This window comes from Manis pentadactyla, chromosome 9, assembly GCF_030020395.1.
Source record: "Manis pentadactyla isolate mManPen7 chromosome 9, mManPen7.hap1, whole genome shotgun sequence".
Taxonomy (NCBI): Eukaryota; Metazoa; Chordata; class Mammalia; order Pholidota; family Manidae; genus Manis; species Manis pentadactyla.
Genome location: NC_080027.1, coordinates 110,698,704 through 110,715,624, shown reverse-complemented (window position 1 = coordinate 110,715,624; position 16,921 = coordinate 110,698,704). Strand labels below are relative to the sequence as shown.

The following is a 16,921-nucleotide window of genomic DNA, read 5'->3' as shown; positions in this document are numbered from 1 at the left end:
TCAAGATTTGTCTTGTAACAAGATCCCTCTATGATCTGCCTGCACTTTGCATTTTGAAGAGCAATGGCCTAAGAATCTGACGCTTTTTAAGGCAATAAAGGCTCTTTTCCTTAAATTCACATTAATTTTAAAATCTAGAAACTGATTCACATAAATCATATAAAGTGACTTGTTCTCAATTAAAATGCAGGTGGGGAGGTTGGGGGATGGAGAGTGAAAATACCAAGGAAAGCCATGCAGCACGTCTGTATTAACTGTTGCAGAACCCTTGGTTACATCACCAAGAACAGGAAGTATAATTGGCTCCATTTGCATTTTTATCAATGGGGGCCCCCCCACCCCGAGAATCCTAATTTAATTTTAACCTTATTAACATTTTTTTCTTCTGTACTTACTGTATTCCTTAAAAACCAAAAAATCTGATGCATGCAGAAAATAAAGACATTAAAGGGTATTTGTCAAAGGGAACTGGAACAATAGAAATAAAAAAAGTAAAGAATGGCCAGGCCATCACTGCCGACACAAAAGGTGTGCTTTCCTGTAGTTGTAACGCTAAGGGGAGCGGACTCCCTCCTTGTGGCTCAGGTCAGTATCATAACATTGTCTCTCCTGGCTGCACTGGCTCAAATACTAACAACTGGCCTCTAAGTTTTGCTGAGCAGGGGGCCTTCCAGAATGCAAGGTATGAATCTAGATTATTCTCGCTTATACACAGAATGGGAGAGTTAGCTGCTTAGACAATCTATTTCAAGATCCTCATTTAAGTCAGCTTGACCTGCTCAACTTCTTGAAATCTCTTGCCTCAGACATTTCTGACCCCTTGGACCTGTATCTTTATAATATATCTGCTTCTTGCTGCTTCCGTCAGCTTGTCAGCTCTTCCCCATTTGGGATAAACTCTGAGATGCAGGAACAATTAGCAAGGGGTTTGTTTGCGTGACACTAACTCTGATTTTGACCAATGATGTCCATTGAACTCATGCAGGCACTCTGGAAAGAGCTCCAGCAAATCCAGGGCTCCCAAATCACATGCTGGAAATTGGAAATAAACTCACTGGATAATAGCCTGAATTGGATTCAAACGTAGTGCCTCCTGTACACATTCACTTAAGTCTTACCACCTGCCCAGTCCCATCCTGGCCATGAACTCAAGACACCAAAAGCAGGCTTGACTTTTTAACCAGAAGAGTCTATAGAGCTCCAGATAGTCAAGGACTGGTAGGCACTGTATTCACATTGATGTGCATTCTTTTGTTTAATCTAATGCTTTCTCATTTGGAAAGGGAAGCTGGAGGGCTTGTGTCTATTTTCAGAAATCCTTAATTAGAGAAACAGACTTAGTCTGTCAGGATATATGTGTGGGTCCCCAAAGTGGACTCCAAGTGGGGACCCCCACCACCAAGTGGGCCTCTAACAGCTGGTCCAGCACAAGTGCTTAGCACTATACCTGATTCCAATCAAATGCCCGATCATTAATTGCTGCTGTTATTCCTCAGGGACAAAAACTGGAAATAACTGACACTCTTAGCAAAGTTCACGTCTATTATTATGAACATCATTTTGAAAATTGCTTGTCTGGCCTCCAGGCTGGAGCGAGAACTTCCTGAAGGCAGGAACTGTGCTTTTTATACTTTGCAATCCCTAGCCTGCACCTGGCACAGTGCTGATGTTCAACAAAGGCAGGTGCAGGAGTCATGATGAGGAGCTTACGGTGATGATGAATTACCCACGGCTCTCTGCCTTCAACGCAGCCTATCTCCATGCTGTCAGGGTGTGTTTAGATTTCACTATGATACTGAGTAAAGGAGATGGCCTGCTGTATGTAAATAAAGTATTGAAGAAAATATGAAGGCTATGACTGAGTTAAAAAGTGTATAGGGGTTCAGAAGAGGGGCTAATAATCCCAATTAGGGAGGCTGGGAAGGTGACTTCGAGGAGGTGGATCTGGAATGATAAATAAGAAATCATATCTTCCTTCCCTCTGATATTCTGGAAAGTTGCTATTTGTCTGACTCTATATTCTGGTGTCCTTTCTAGGGAGCTGGCTGCACTGAAGCAGATCTAGAGCAGCATGTGAATTCCATGGCTCCTCCATGACACCATTTCACAGCTTCAGTGGGTAGAGCTTGTCTACACTCACCCTCTCTCCTCCCATCCTTTAGGCCTGGTGGATGACAGCTATGACAATTTCACACAGGTTATGGGTACTTCTTATAAAATGCCCCGAGCCTAGAGGAGTGACACTTAAGGAATTTCAGGGACAGTGGCAGAGTCACCCAAAAATGTCTTTGGACTTATGGCCTTTGGAACTACCAAATCCCCTTAGAGAGATCAGAGTTTGAGAAGGCATGGCTCCTAAATGTATTATTTGACTTTCACAATGTTAACATTTCTTTCCATGTTAAAAAAAAATGACTTTATTTGAAAAGCCAGCAGATCTAACAAGGCCAGGCCTCCATATCCATACAGCATCACCTGGCTAGGAAGAGCACTGGCTGTCCCCTGGAGGCACAGAAGCCCCCCAGGGTCCTCCAGGTACTTCAGATCCTTGCCTGACTGGCAGTGTGAGTTTGCAGCTCTTGGCAGAGGTGCTCAATGGATGCAGTCACAAGTGAGCCCAGTGAAATCATGAGAGCTGTTACCCTATTTGTCACAGAAGCACCCCAAAGAGCAGGGATAGGGTGACAGCTGGATGACAATCTCTGTGGACACTTTGCTCCTTTCCCTATTTTCCCACCCCACTCTACCTCCCCAGGTATCGGGGTTTCTGTCCTTTGCAGCAGGCACTGTCAGTTACCAGGAAGTCACCAGAGAGAATGGAAACAATGTGATTGGATTATTCCTCTCTCCACTGGCTGGCTGTTGGGTGCTTGTTTGCTCATGGAAGCAAGACGAGGCACAAGCCAGTTTGCTTGAAAAGGTGGAACTGGCTTTCTGTTTGTTGAATTCTTTTCCTCTGTGAGCCTAAAAACACATCTAACCATGACCACCTCAGGGAAGAGTGGGCCAGAACCAAATTCCATACTTACTGTAGTCATTCCCATACACCACCCCAATTTAATGTCTTAATTTCAGTTCTCATGGGCTCAGATTCTTTGCCTTAGGGTCATTATTTTTTTAAATAAAAGCACTTAACTTTTTTTCATATTATAGACTCTAGTTTATTTTAGAAAGCACACAGAAAAAGGGGAGAAAAATGCCACTCAGTAGCTCCTTACTAATAGAGATTATGGTTATGTTTATTTTTCTATTCACAAATACACAATACAGTATTTTCTTAAGTAAATATAGTTATATTGCTCAAAGTATTATATTTTTGTCACTTAGCATGTCACATGGAGTATCTTCCCACCTCCTTCTAATATTGTTACCATACTGGTTACCCAGCATTTCACTGTATGGATGGCAGTAGTTCATTTAGCTAATCCTCTAATTAATGGACGTTTATGTCCAAGCTATATAAGAGGAAGGAGCATTTATAAAACTATTTTTGCCTCGATTTGAGGCTCTGAGTGAGTGAATTGTGAAAGTGTATGTAGACTCTATCTCTTCTCTTAAAGAGTGTAAAGCTAATAGGATTTTTCTGGAGTGGTTTAGAGAAAAATCCCTACTGCTGTTCATTTCCTCTCCCGGTGCACAACACGCAGTGGAAGACTTTCATTTTATTTGAGAATACAGATCAACAGGGCAGGCATGATCTGGCATGCATATCAGAAAATCTAATGTTCTATTCTTTTTGCCTTTTATATATAATTCTCAGCAATCAAAATCAGATGGAATTTATGTGTGTTTTTGCAAAATAACTACTTGGCTACTTCAAAACTCCTTCGGCAGAAAAGCCTTCAGGGTCTGTAACTGCCCCACCTTGCCAGCAGACAACATTCTGGTCTGGGAATCTGGGTCATTTAGTCTCCCAACAATTAAAAAGACACTAATCTATACAACTCCCACTCCAGCAGTCCAGGCCCTTTCTGACTAGGTTAACAGGTTTGTTTTTACAAAGGGTGTTGATAGTGACATGATTGGATTGATTTAGGAGGAAGCTCACTGGGCTACAGAATGCAGGACTCGCGGGAGCTGCAGGTACTTTAAACATTCTTACTTAATGAGGACCATCACAATATCCCTCCTGACATAGCACCAGGACGGCAGGCTCTTAGAATTTGAATGGGTGTTACAGACAATGCAATTGAATTCTCCCTTTACAGATTATGAAAGAAAACTTTTAAAAGGTGACAAGACCTCCCCAGGGTCAGACAGCTAGCTAGTGGGAAAGCTGAGCGTCAAGAACCCAGATACTCTTAAGATTCGGTTAACCATGTTCTTTCTGCCAACTTCCCTACTCCAACACATCAATTTATATTCAAAGTTGAATCATTACTGAGTGTTTCTTGGAGTTCTGAAGAAAAAAGGAAACAGGGGAATAGTTCTTGTTCAGCCGTTCTGAATTATGGGGTCCATGGTTTACTAGATGAGCCAGGTTAGGAAAACTCCCTTGATAGCAGGTCACCAGGCAGAATTTTTTTTTTTTTACAGTTTGATAATTAAAATTTTATCTTCTTTTACATATCAAGTGGTACTTTCTTTCTCCACGTTTTGTTTTTTTTTTGTGAGGGCATCTCTCATATTTATTGATCAAATGGTTGTTTACAACAAAAAAATTCTGTATAGGGGACTCAATGCACAATCATTAATCAGCCCCAAGCCTAATTCTCAATAGTCTCCAATCTTCTGAAGCATAACGAACAAGTTCTTACATGGTGAACAAGTTCTTACATAGTGAATAAGTTTTTACATGGTGAACAGTGCAAGGGCAGTCATATCACAGAAACTTTCAGTTTTGATCACACATCATGAACTATAAACAATCAAGTCAGATATGATTATTCGTTTGATTTTTATACTTGATTTATATGTGAATCCTACATTTCTCCCTTATTATTATTATTATTTTTAATAAAATGCTGAAGTGGTAGGTAGATGCAAGATAAAGGTAGAAAACATAATTTAGTGCTGTAAGAGGGCAAATGTAGATGATCAGGTCTGTGCCTATAGACTATTAATCCAAGCTAGACAAGGGCAACAAAACATACCAGGCAGAATTTGAGGTATCAGATTCCATCTGTCTCTTGGAAACATGTCAGAAGTACGGATTCCCTTGTGGGCAAGTAGGCTAATGCCCACCTGCTCTTGGTGGGTGGTCCAAACCTTTTTTGTACTTACAGGAATGTGTGGATGGAGCAGATAGTGGGAGAAAAGGGAACTAACACAGCTTACGTGCCTACTATGTGCTGTGTACTGACACACATTTTAACTTAACTTAACTTAATCCTTACAAGGCCTGTGCAAAAAATGAGGTAAAACAGGTTTACCTCAGGTAAGTGAGGGTCCGAGAAGAGAAAAGAACGATGAAAAAAGGAGAAAATAATGAAATGGAGGTAGCAGGGTTAGAGGGATTTGGGAAATGGAGGAGGAGGCAGAGAAGCAGGATCATTTCAGTTATCTCCAATACATAGGACCTGGTGTCCCAGGAAAACTGCAGAACAGGACGAACATTATTGACACACTCAGTAGTCCCAAATGAACAAATAAGACTGCTTTAAGAAGCCACTTCTAGGCTAAGACTGGTCTGAGCATAAAGGTTAAACTACGATCACCCAGATGCAGTGTTCTGAGCTTGCAAACAAGATCTTACTCAATAACAGGAAGTGAATTCTGCCTGCTCATGTGACATCTTCTGTTTTTCTGACCAACAAGTGGAAAACATTGAAAAAGAGCTGATTTCAGTCTTAGAACTTGGGAAAAAAAAAAGCCATTAACTACTGAATAATTTATGCCATCGCAGCAAAAATTTTATCTAGACCTAGTAAAGATGTTATTTTTCATGAATCTTAGAAGCTGGAAGTCTTGAACTCTATTGATCCACGGGAAAATTGTGATACAGCCAACTCTGAATGGGAATACTAAAAGTCATAGGAAATCTCATCTACTTTAAAGGGGTAGGGTTAAGGTATACAAATTTAGCAACAGAAGGCTAAAAATTAAAAGCCTTATTTAAAGATCTTAATAACTTGCCTTCTGGTTATCCCTATCTTAAGCCACAATAGCAGCTCAGATGTATTGACCCAAGTACATTCTGGCTCTGTGCCAAGCACTATCATATGCATTACTAATTTTAACACTCATAACTCCATGATGTATGCACGATTATTATGGCTTAAAGAAGCCAGAATTCTGACTGTTGTAGCACACTGACTTCTCTTAGTAGGTCAAAAACATTTAGATCCAGGAGGTAGGTGATCCCCTTTTTGCTAACGGCAATATCCAGGGAGAAGTCATATAGTGCACATGGACACCAATGGCCCATGACCAGCACGTCTGACAGCACAAGCACGGGGACTGCCGTGATACCCATCTGGAGTCAAAATACTTGCTTCAGTGATGATTTCTCAGCAATTATCTGTTGTTACCTCCCATTCCTGCAAGTTCCCCAACATTCAGCCAATGATGAAATAAGACTATAAACATGCCTGGAGCTATGCCCCCCACGTCCCTCAGGGTAGGACGTTTTCATCCCATCTGTGAACAGCCTGAGGAGGAATCACACAGACATTGAGAGACAGGATCTGGAGGCGGCCAAGCCAGGGCTAAATGTCAAATCCTACAAAACGAGATTCTCCTCATCCAACTCCACTGACCTTATTTGGGAAAGCCAGGGCTCCAATGAATCCAAGAATTTGATTTCTGGAGCTACAGACACTGGGACAAAGGCAAGCTGCCATACCTTACCTTCTCTTTTTCTACACTGTTTGTGATACAGAGACCTCTTCTCTGACTTAGAGGTGACATTTGGCAACAATACCACAACAGTGCAGACATTAAGTGACTAAGTTATTATAGAGAACTTCTGTCCATTTTGGTAGCATGAAAACAGATCTCTTTAGGTCCCAAATGATAGTTACCCATGCTCAGTCATCGGTGTGATGGTTGCAGCGACAAGACCTTGAAGTTTCTTCTTTGGGGAGGCCATTGAGCTGCCGAAAAGAGTCTGGAAAAACAGATGATGTAATTCCTCTCCTTCTTCAAGGAAAATCAGTTAATGATATAACTCCCAGGCAAAGTCCTTTCCCAGTTTAGAACTGTGAAAAATATTTACAAGTACACAAACGCAGAGCAAGTAAGAAGAATCTCACCTAAAACCAGCACTTACGGTCTTCAGGCTTCAATATGATCTGCGTAACCATCTTCAGGTTTACCTAACTATCCTTTCATATTCTCATTTTGAACAGTTTTTCCGTTTTCCTAGCTCTAGTAAACCACATAAACTGCACCACGATTATTTATTTGCCCATCCTCCAGGCTTCCCAGGACAGGGAATGTATTTCATTTGCCTTTGCTTCCCCTGCACTGGGTGTTCTATTACAAAGTGATGAATACAAGGATGATTGAATATGAAGTGTTCAGATTTTAGATGGATGATGCCTTCCATAGCAGGGAGGTCTGCTGAGAGTCAACCTGACCCCACTCATTTGGGCAAAAACATCCTTCACCATCTGGCACAGACTGTGCCTGTCTATAACCAGTGTAAACAAGCCAACAAGTTGTCCAAAACAGGCAACAGCGCACCCTGATTATTAGCCCGAATTCTGCAGGCAGACTAACTGGTTCAATTCCCAGTTCTACAACTTAGTAGTTATAGACTGTTCTTTTTCAAGCTGTAAGACATAAAAATTGGAAGCCACAAATGCAAAGTCTAACAATTTCAGAAGAAAGTAAAGTATAATCAGATAGCATTTGGTGACAATTATACAAAAGTTGTTTGTCTTAGAGCAAACACTGTGATGATTATAGGTGATGAACAAGATGGGCTAAATTATAGTTCTGAGGTCACTGGCATATTAAAATGCCAATGCCCTCTATACTTAAATTTGGCTCACATAAGTCATAATTATGAACTGTCTCATTGTGTTTGCTCTTTATAACGCTTAATCTCATCTCCCCAAATAGGAGTATAAATTTACAGAGTACAGAGATCTTATCTTCTACTTATTCTCTATCCCCTAAGAGTCCTGGCTTAGGGGAGCCGCTAAAGCCAGAAAGAGAACAAAACAAGGACAAAAACCTGAAAGGGTACAGTATGGCAAAACTTACTGCTTTTGTTTATGATACTTCCCCTTGTACACGGGTATGTCCCTAGCAAGACTCGCTCCTACAATTAAGCTCAAATCCTTCAAGCAGCTTTGCTGTGCAATGCAGGGTGATAAAGAGGAACCTTACCCAATATTAACATAAAGGATTTCTCTGACTTTTGCTAATTTGAAGAGGAAACTAAAATCCTGTTGGCAGTTTTGATCATTATAATCGCCTGGCCCATATGGAAAACACAAAGCAGATGTAATACGCCTTGTCTACCTTAGAGGAATGTCTAAACATCAAATGAGAACTGACGCTATTATGCCTGCTGTCTATTCTCACCTGGCACTCTTGCAAGCATCTCAACTCCAGATCCCCCAAGATGAAGCTGTTACCTCATGCACTAAACAATTTCTTCCTTTGTTCCTTACCATAGAGGGGTGAGAGTGCCAGCTCTAGAGTCAGACTTCATGGGTCTGCATCCTGGCTCCACCACTCACCAGCTGGGTGACCTTGGGACTGTTATTTTACTTCTGTGTTCCACTTTCCCTTCCGTAAATGCAGATAATAGTAGTCACATTTCATAGGATTGTTGAGAATTAAACAAATCAATTCTTGTAAAGTGATGACTAATAGTGCCAGGCACACAGTTAAGTCCAAGTTTGGCCCCCTCAGAAGTCTTGTCTGATGGCGACTGGATGTTGGCAGGTATTACTTCTGTACCAGCACCTTTGTCCTGTCATCGCAGCTCCACTGCTACCTCCTCCCAACCCTCACTATTCTCGTCAGTCAGGGCCCACATCGTTTCAAATCTGTTATCCTCTTTCCCTGCATCCTTCCCTTCCCATTTACTGCCCCTTTTACAACTTTCCTTTGTTACCTCTTTTCTAGACCAATGTGCACAGCCCCAGGCCCAAGGGGCCCAGTGGGGCTCAAGAAGGTTCAAGTGGTAAGAGTCTCAAGAGCCAGGTTCAGCATTAAAAGTGTCCTAAATTGAACACTGCTAGGCTGTTCATACAGACTTCCACATTCTTGTGCTTTTAGCTGCTTTTATTTCACATTTAGGGCAGTTGCACTGATATTCTTCAGGTGGTCTGAAGCTTGGACTGGCTGTTTTATTTAAGTCTTTGACTGAAAACAAATTAAGGGCACTAAATGCAGTTTGATGGGCTACAAAATCCAAAACATGGGGCCTGTAGAGGTGTGGGACTGGAGCTGGGAATCACTGTCCTCATCCTCACTCTCCTGTCCTTCAGTCCTCACAGGCTGCCAGACTAACTTCCCAGCGGCAGACATTTCTGATCTTGTCCTTGGCTCACCCATTCCCAGGAGCCCCCGCCTCCCTGTCCTTGTCTGGCCTGCCAGCCTTTCTCCTGTGGCTCTCCCACCAGGAACGACATTATTTCCCACTTCAGCCCCTTCAGTCTAAGCCAACTTTTAAAACTCACTCAAAAGGCTGGAGAACATTCCCTGATCGAAAATAATTTCTTACTCCTCAGAATTCCCTCAAATACTTGCTTTTTATTAAGAACTTTACATCACAGTTATTAGCAGGTAATTTTGGCTCCTCTTCTACAGTGTAAGCCATCAAGAGGGCAGGAAAAGCTTCAAAAATCCAACTTTGCATAGAGCAGTTCACTAAATAAGTGAGCAAAGTTTGCTGACTTTGTGAACTGCACAAGTCCTACAGGAAGAGAGGGGGTAAAAGATCAAAACTGTAATGGAGAACGATCCATATTTTGTGTAAATTCAGGTTTTAAATAAACTTCGTAATGTTATGCTTTCAAATTCTTCACAGCTTGTATCAAAAGCAAGTGGTTAGAATGTTCTCCAGCCAAGGCTTAACATGCATTAAGAACGTTATTACTGAAACCTGGAGAGGGGCTATTACTTTTGAAATCTTGTACCTCCATCCACAGACAAGAACACTTAGTGCAAAGAATTCAGGTTGCCTAAGTCACATTTTCGTAAAAGGGAAGTTTCAAAAGACAAATACAAAATATGAAAAAATCTTTGTGGGAGAAGAGGACGAAGCTTTGCACATGTAGAATGAGTTGAGAGAGAAATACGTGGACAAAGAAACAGAGCAACTAAACACACAAAAACAAAAATAAACAGAACCAACTGCCCATAGAACATAGGGATTGTATCCAATTTAATCGCTAAACTCTCTTCTACTCGATAGCTGGTTCAGGTCCTTTTGAGAAAAGGATCCTGACAGGCAGGCTATGGGGTCTGGAGAGAGCCCAGGGGGCGGGCCCCCCCACCCGAGCCCAGGGCCCCCTTTCCCCGTCGGTCCGGACACTTGCCCCAGGCCGCAGGCTGTCGCATTCACACTTCCTCAAGTCCCGCTTCCCTGCTCGTCCGCCTTCCCTTTTCCCGGGCGGTCACCGGCTCGCCCACCCGGGTCCCGGCCCCCGCGTCCCTCCGCCCGAACCCCCGGAGGTCGGCCGCTCCGCGTCCGTCGGTCCATGCCGGCGCGGGCGCGCTCACCCGAGAGGCAGGGGTCGACCTCCGTCGCCTGGGCAGCCGCCGCCGCTCGCGCCGCCGCCGCCTCCGGGCTCCGCACCACGTGCCCGCCACGCCCCGCGGCCCTGGGGCTTGTGGCCCCGCCCCTCTGCCCGCCGCGCGTCCGGTGTCCCGAGATGCTCTGCGCACGTGGGTTTATTCCCTCCGAGTTACGCGACCCAAGTGGGCTGGAGGGACGTGGGCGCGCCGTTCCCCGGCTCCCGAGAGTGGCAGGCATTGGAACGTGGGGCTCGGGGCCTGGGAGCGCCTGCTCACCTGCGCCTCGACTGCTCCCCAGTTCACCCCTCCTAAATTTCTCCCTCTTCTGCTCCGCCAGTCCTCACGCGTGTGGACGCTTCTCGGGCTTCCTTGCATCATACCTTTCCTTCTGTTAGGGTCGTGGAACAACAATTATTTTGTGGTTCTGGGTTTTGAAATTTGGCCTGAAGCACGCCGGGGTCACTGCCTATCAGGGATTTGTGCTCTTCAGACTGGTACAGCTGCCCCAGCCTGGCACACTCTCTTGTTAGGAGATGAACGGAGATTAAAAGCGAATTAGTTATTCTGGAGGGCAGTTGGAAGAGTTTCGAAAGAGAAGAGTATTTTTTTAACCAAAATATCTCTACTTGCAGGAATGCCAACTTTATTTTTTAATATGTTTTGTCAATAAATCAAACACAGTTGTAAACAAGTCCTCAGCTTTCTCTTACTGATGTGATTTTTTTTCAATTTTCCATAACAGGGAATGGCTATTTTATTTAGAGAAATTTTCCCAGACTTCCTGGTTTGCAAAGTAAAGCATCTGTTATAATAGTAATAGGATTCATTATGTCATATATCCACTATTATAATTTTCACTGCACAAAGCACCAGAAATGAATCATAAAACAATCCTATGTGGTGGGTACTACTTTTTAAATTTATATATTACAGATGAGGAAGTATCATTCCTTTTCACAGATCAGAAATAGAGGTTTAAACAGTTCAAGTGATTTGCCAAAGGCTATAGCGCCAGCGAGTGGTTGAGCTGTGATTTGACTTCAAGTAGTCTGGGAGCTGATAACTTTTAACCACTACTTACATTATCCTGCCAAAAAAGGAAAGAAGAGTCCTAGTTACATCTGTCTGTTAATAAGAATGTTAATAAGAATATTATATCCCAATGGGAAAATGTTGGTAATTTTTTTTCAGTCGCTTTAATATATGCAAAGTTAAGTATTTCAGACCCAAAATGTGTAGGTTATTAGCTTTATGGTCAACCACTAAACCAGTGTTCTAAATGCATAAACTATGGTTTATACAAATATGGTAGCATAAAACAATTCCTTATAATAATGTGAGAATTCCTTATAATAATCTGAGAAGCAGATGCTAAAATGGGATTTGATGTGCCGGAGACTTATCTGATGTTCAGGATGGGAGCCTGAGCAGGCAAGGAGAGCTTTCAGATATCATGCAGGTCTAACACTTGTGGAGGGAGAGATGAAAAGAAAGAGGGCAGGAATAGGAGCCTCACTGGAATGGTGGGGGGCGCATCACAGTATCTGTTATATGTCCTTCAGAATGCACAGCCACTACAGTGAATTGTGGGAAAGACATTTATCTTTAAAAGTATATAGACCTATGCAAAGATACCAGATGGGTGTCCTACACTTTAACTCAATTCTGACACTTTCTACCCAGAGGTGGATCAGGCTCCACAGGTTAAGGGCTCAGTTCTGTAAGAATGCCATCCCCATGCCACCCCTACTTCAGACACCTCATCAGAACCAGGCATTACCTGTACTTCTGACCAGCTGGCTATAAAACAGAGGTTCCCATGACCCCATCCTTGGATTCTATTAATTTGCTAGAGCAGCTCACAGAACTCAGAGAAACATGTTACTCCTAGATCACCAGTTTATCATAACAGGATATAACTCAGGAATAGCAAGGTGGAAGAGACGCATGGGCAGTGTATGGGGAAAGGGTGCAGAGCCCCCGTGTTCTCTCCTAGCTTGAGTGTGCCACTTTCCCCAAATTTCCATGTGTTCACTGACCTGGAAGCTCCCTGAAACCTGAGCGTTTGCGTTTTTATGGAGGCTTCATTACATAAGCATGACTGATTAACTCATTGGTCACTGGTGATTATTCAACTTCTAGCCTCTTCTTCCTTCCTGGAGGTTGGGGGATTGGGACTGGAAGTTCTAACCTTCTAATAACAGGGTTGGTTCTCAGGGCAACCAGCCCCATGCAGAGATGCTCTCCAAAGGCCCCTCATTAACATAATGAGAAATACGTTTATCGCTGTCATCACAGGACATTCTAAAGGTTCTAGGAGCTCTGGGCCAGAAACAGGAGGAAGACCAAATAAGTATTTCTTGTTGTAAATCACAATGTCACCACTGCCCTTACCAGGAAAGAGAAAATGGATTTTAATCACCCAAAATACTGCTACTTGGGGAACATCTATGAAGGGAGGAGATTATAAATTGGATCCTGAAGTGTTGCTCCGGACCAGAAAAAGATCTGTCCATAGATGAGCAGAGTCCCTTCCATTCAGTGTAAAGAATATCTAACACGGTTACAGGTATGAGAATTACTGGCTGTAATTCTGGCTGTGTGGGTATGTCAGTCAGTGCGGCTGGTGGAAAAGCTGGAGCTCATTTTTGCATCAAAGTCCAGAGGTCTTCAGAGTGGGGACCAGGCCATGAGTAGAAGTTGTACTGCTTGCTGGGCTCCAAAGTCTTTTCCTGTTTAGGGGTTATCTTCTGAAGTTGAGCGCCAACAAGTAGAAGATGCTCTTGAGGGGAGAAAAGTCCTGTCCATAAGATTGGTTTCAGAGAACACACTGAGTTCCAGGAAGGGACTGTTTTGAGAGCAGTAGAGTTCAGTCATGCTCAACTATCTCTGGCTCAGCCCTTTGGTGAACCCACACTGGGTTCCTAGGAGAAGAAGCTCAAAGGAAAAACTGAATTGAACAGAAAATGCACTTCCATATTTGGCATTCTTAATGTGGAATCTGTTACTCCAGATTTTTAAAAAAATAACAGCTTTATTAAGATTAATGCAAAACTATCCACCTACTATTCACCTAACTATACATTTACAATTCCCTATTTTACAATTAACCATTTTAAGCATACAATAGTTCAATAGTCTTTACTATATTCACAGAGTTGTGTAACCATCACCATAATCAATTTTAGAACATTTTTGTCAACTGCCAACACCTGTACCCATTAGCAATCCCTTCCCACTCCCTTTTCCCCCACTCCCAGCCCTAAGTAATCACTAATCTTTCTGTTTCTATACATTTGCCTATTCTCGACATTTCATATAAATGGAATCATACATTTTGTGGTCTTTCGTGTCTGGCTTCTTTCCCTTAACATAATGTTCTCAAGGTTCATCCACATTAGAGCATGTATCTGTACTTTGTTCCTTTTTATGGCCAAATAATATTCCATTGTATGGGTACATCACATTTTATTATTAAGTCATCAGTTGATGGACATTTTAGTTGCTTCCAGTTTGGGACTATTATGAATAATGCTACTATTGTGCCTGCAGATATTAAACCTCCTGAAATTTTGTAGTATCTTTTTCCAATGAAGTGAGTTTAGAGTATTCTGTCCTCTCCCAGTTCCTCAGAAGGCCCAAGTCCTTACCAATATCAGGGGCTTTTACACATGCTCAGGATGCTCTTCATCTGGCTGACTTCTACTCATCCTTCAGATCATGGCTGAAGTGTCACCCTCCTAAGATTTCACTTCGTCATATCCTCCCAATCTAGGTGACGTCCCCCTCCTCATATCCAGTGCTTTCCCTCCCTATCATAACTTACGAGTGTGTTTTTTTCTGCTCATTAGTTTGTAAGTCTCATGAGGACAGTGACCTGTGTGTTCTGTGCCTGGGACACATATAGTGCCTGCCAGGGTAAGCACTCAAATAGCAAAGGTAGTGTGAAATGCAGAATGATGGGATAACTGAGAGCAGTATGCTAGCTCTGTGGCCTGAACACAGACTTTTTCACTGATGGGAGGAGGGTGCCTCCTTGTTGACTGGTGTTGATGCAACAGTAGGGATCCTGTGGCCAAGAGGGATGGTGTCAGCACAGAGAATGGGAAACTAGGGAGCACTGATGACACAGGAGCAGAACAAAATGGACTGTAATGCATCTTTGAGAAGTAGAGTGATTCCTGGTGTGGATTAAATCTGGGGACTATTGCCTCTTGCTGCTTTGAGGCCCTTTTTCTGAATTGTATCTCTGGACTGATACACCAGTGGTTGCATAGATTGATTTGTTACTCCCTAAGGATTGGAAACCCTTTTGAAAAACTGTGCCTGGTCTTACCACTAGCAAGAGGAATTATGAGGGTGCTGTAAGTCGAAAAGAAAAGAGAAAGTTATTAATATTAATTTTGCTTGGCAGAGGCTTCTTTGACAATATTCAAATAATTAAAGAGGCAAAACTTCCTTTGAAGCATGTTTAGTCTGTGTTAACTATTGCCTACATGAACGTTAGGTCTTTGGGAAACACACAAATGAATCTTCTACTTGCGACAATACTTTAAAAGGTTCTGCAGGAGTTCAACCATTGTGGAAAGCAGTATGGAGGTTCCTCAAAAAGCTCAAAATAGAAATACCATTTGACCCAGGAATTCCACTTCTAGGAATTTACCCTAAGAATGCAGCAGCCCAATTTGAAAAAGACAGATGCACCCATATGTTTATCGCAGCACTATTTACAATAGCCAAGATATGGAAGCAACCTAAAGTGTCCATCAGTAAATGAATGGATAAAGAAGATGTGGTACATATACACAATGGAATATTATTCAGCCATAAGAATAAAAGAAATCCTACCATTTGCAACAACATGGATGGAGCTAGAGGGTATTAAGCTCAGTGAAATAAGCCAGGCAGAGAAAGGCAAGTACCAAATGATTTCACTCATATGTGGAGTATAAGAATAAAGAAAAACTGAAGGAACAAAACAGCAGCAGAATCACAGAACCCAAGAATGGACTAACAGTTACCATAGGGAAAGGGACTGGGGAGGATGGGTGGGAAGGGAGGGAGAAGGGTGGGGAAAAAGAAAGGGGGCCTTACGATTAGCATGTATAATGTGGGGGGCATAGGGAGGGCTGTGCAGCACAGAGAAGACAAGTAGTGATTCTATAGCATCTTACTGTGCTGATGAACAATGACTGTAATGGGGTTTGTGTGGGGGACTTGTTGAAAGGGGGAGTATAGTAAACATAATGTTCCTCATGTAATTGTAGATTAATGATAACAAAATGAATTTTAAAAAATACTGTATCATAAAAAAAAAAAAGATTCCCCAGGGATCTCAAAGAGAAGTAAGCACCCAAAAGCATCCTGAAGCTCAATAGCTGCTCATATTGTGAAGAAGATAAAAAACTCACCACTAGGTGCCAGTCTATCAGCAGAAATTGCTTTCTCTTTTCAATGAATTTTGTTCCAAAATTTCTGGGAAGATTCGTAAAAATAAAAATATTAGATCATCTTTTCTGGATTCTATTTTCCCATCTTTTCCCAAAAATCTATGCGGTTGACATCTTCAATTTTGAGTGTTCTTTTATCTCTGTCTTAATATGAAAATAATGAAAAAATGAAGTATGGAAACACAGAAATTGGGAATGGAAAATTAAGTCACTGCTCCACCCCAATACTAATTCTTTGGGTTTTAAAGATAAATATGGCTATAAAAAGAATACACTTCAGTGGTCTTAACTTTCTGATACATGGAGAATGCTTAATTCCCTGGAAAGAATTCAGCAAGGCAAGTGCAATTTGAAATTTCATTTGTTTCCGCTCATGGCTAGTTCAGTTCTGGGTAACAGCTGAATTTAGATGCTAAATAGTCTGGGCTCAAGGACGTTTAGGTCCCTCCTGTCAGCTGGTAGCAGGGGACAGGAGCCCAGATGGCCACTGGGGGGCCTGTCTGGGAGACTATTGGTCTTATCCCTCCTGTTCCTTCTGCCCAAGCCATCAGGGCATTGTCCTGGACTAGACCCTCAGATTCTATCATTCAGGGTTATTAGTTGTCCCCACTGTTCTTCTGGGCCTACTGGAAAGCTCCCCTAAGTTATTCCAAAGTCTTACTCTTTATTCTTGTGTTCTATTTCTCAGGTTATGTTAGCTCCAAAAGCTCTCAAATTATATTAGCTGTGAAAGAAATACATGCGTTCTACACTTGGACAAACATTAAAAGTGGGGCAAGTATGTTAAAAAAGTGAAGTACAGAGCAGTATTTCTTCAATTTTTACATTTT

At 42.3% G+C, this 16,921-nt stretch overlaps 1 protein-coding gene across 3 annotated transcripts in view; it reads right to left on the bottom strand.

The window, feature by feature from the left end:
• NPL (N-acetylneuraminate pyruvate lyase) overlaps window positions 1–10,741 on the bottom strand; it is a 36,217-nt gene extending 25,476 nt beyond the window's left edge. For all 3 annotated transcript variants that reach the window (XM_036912588.2, XM_057507940.1, XM_036912589.2), the window contains exons 1-2: window positions 10,627–10,741; window positions 6,963–7,048 (exon numbers count right to left, since the gene is read on the bottom strand). In XM_036912588.2, the coding sequence (XP_036768483.1) occupies window positions 6,963–7,030 (68 nt within the window). In that variant the 5' untranslated portion in view covers window positions 7,031–7,048; window positions 10,627–10,741. The remainder of the gene's footprint in view (window positions 1–6,962; window positions 7,049–10,626) is intronic.
• Window positions 10,742–16,921: the final 6,180 nt, after the last annotated feature.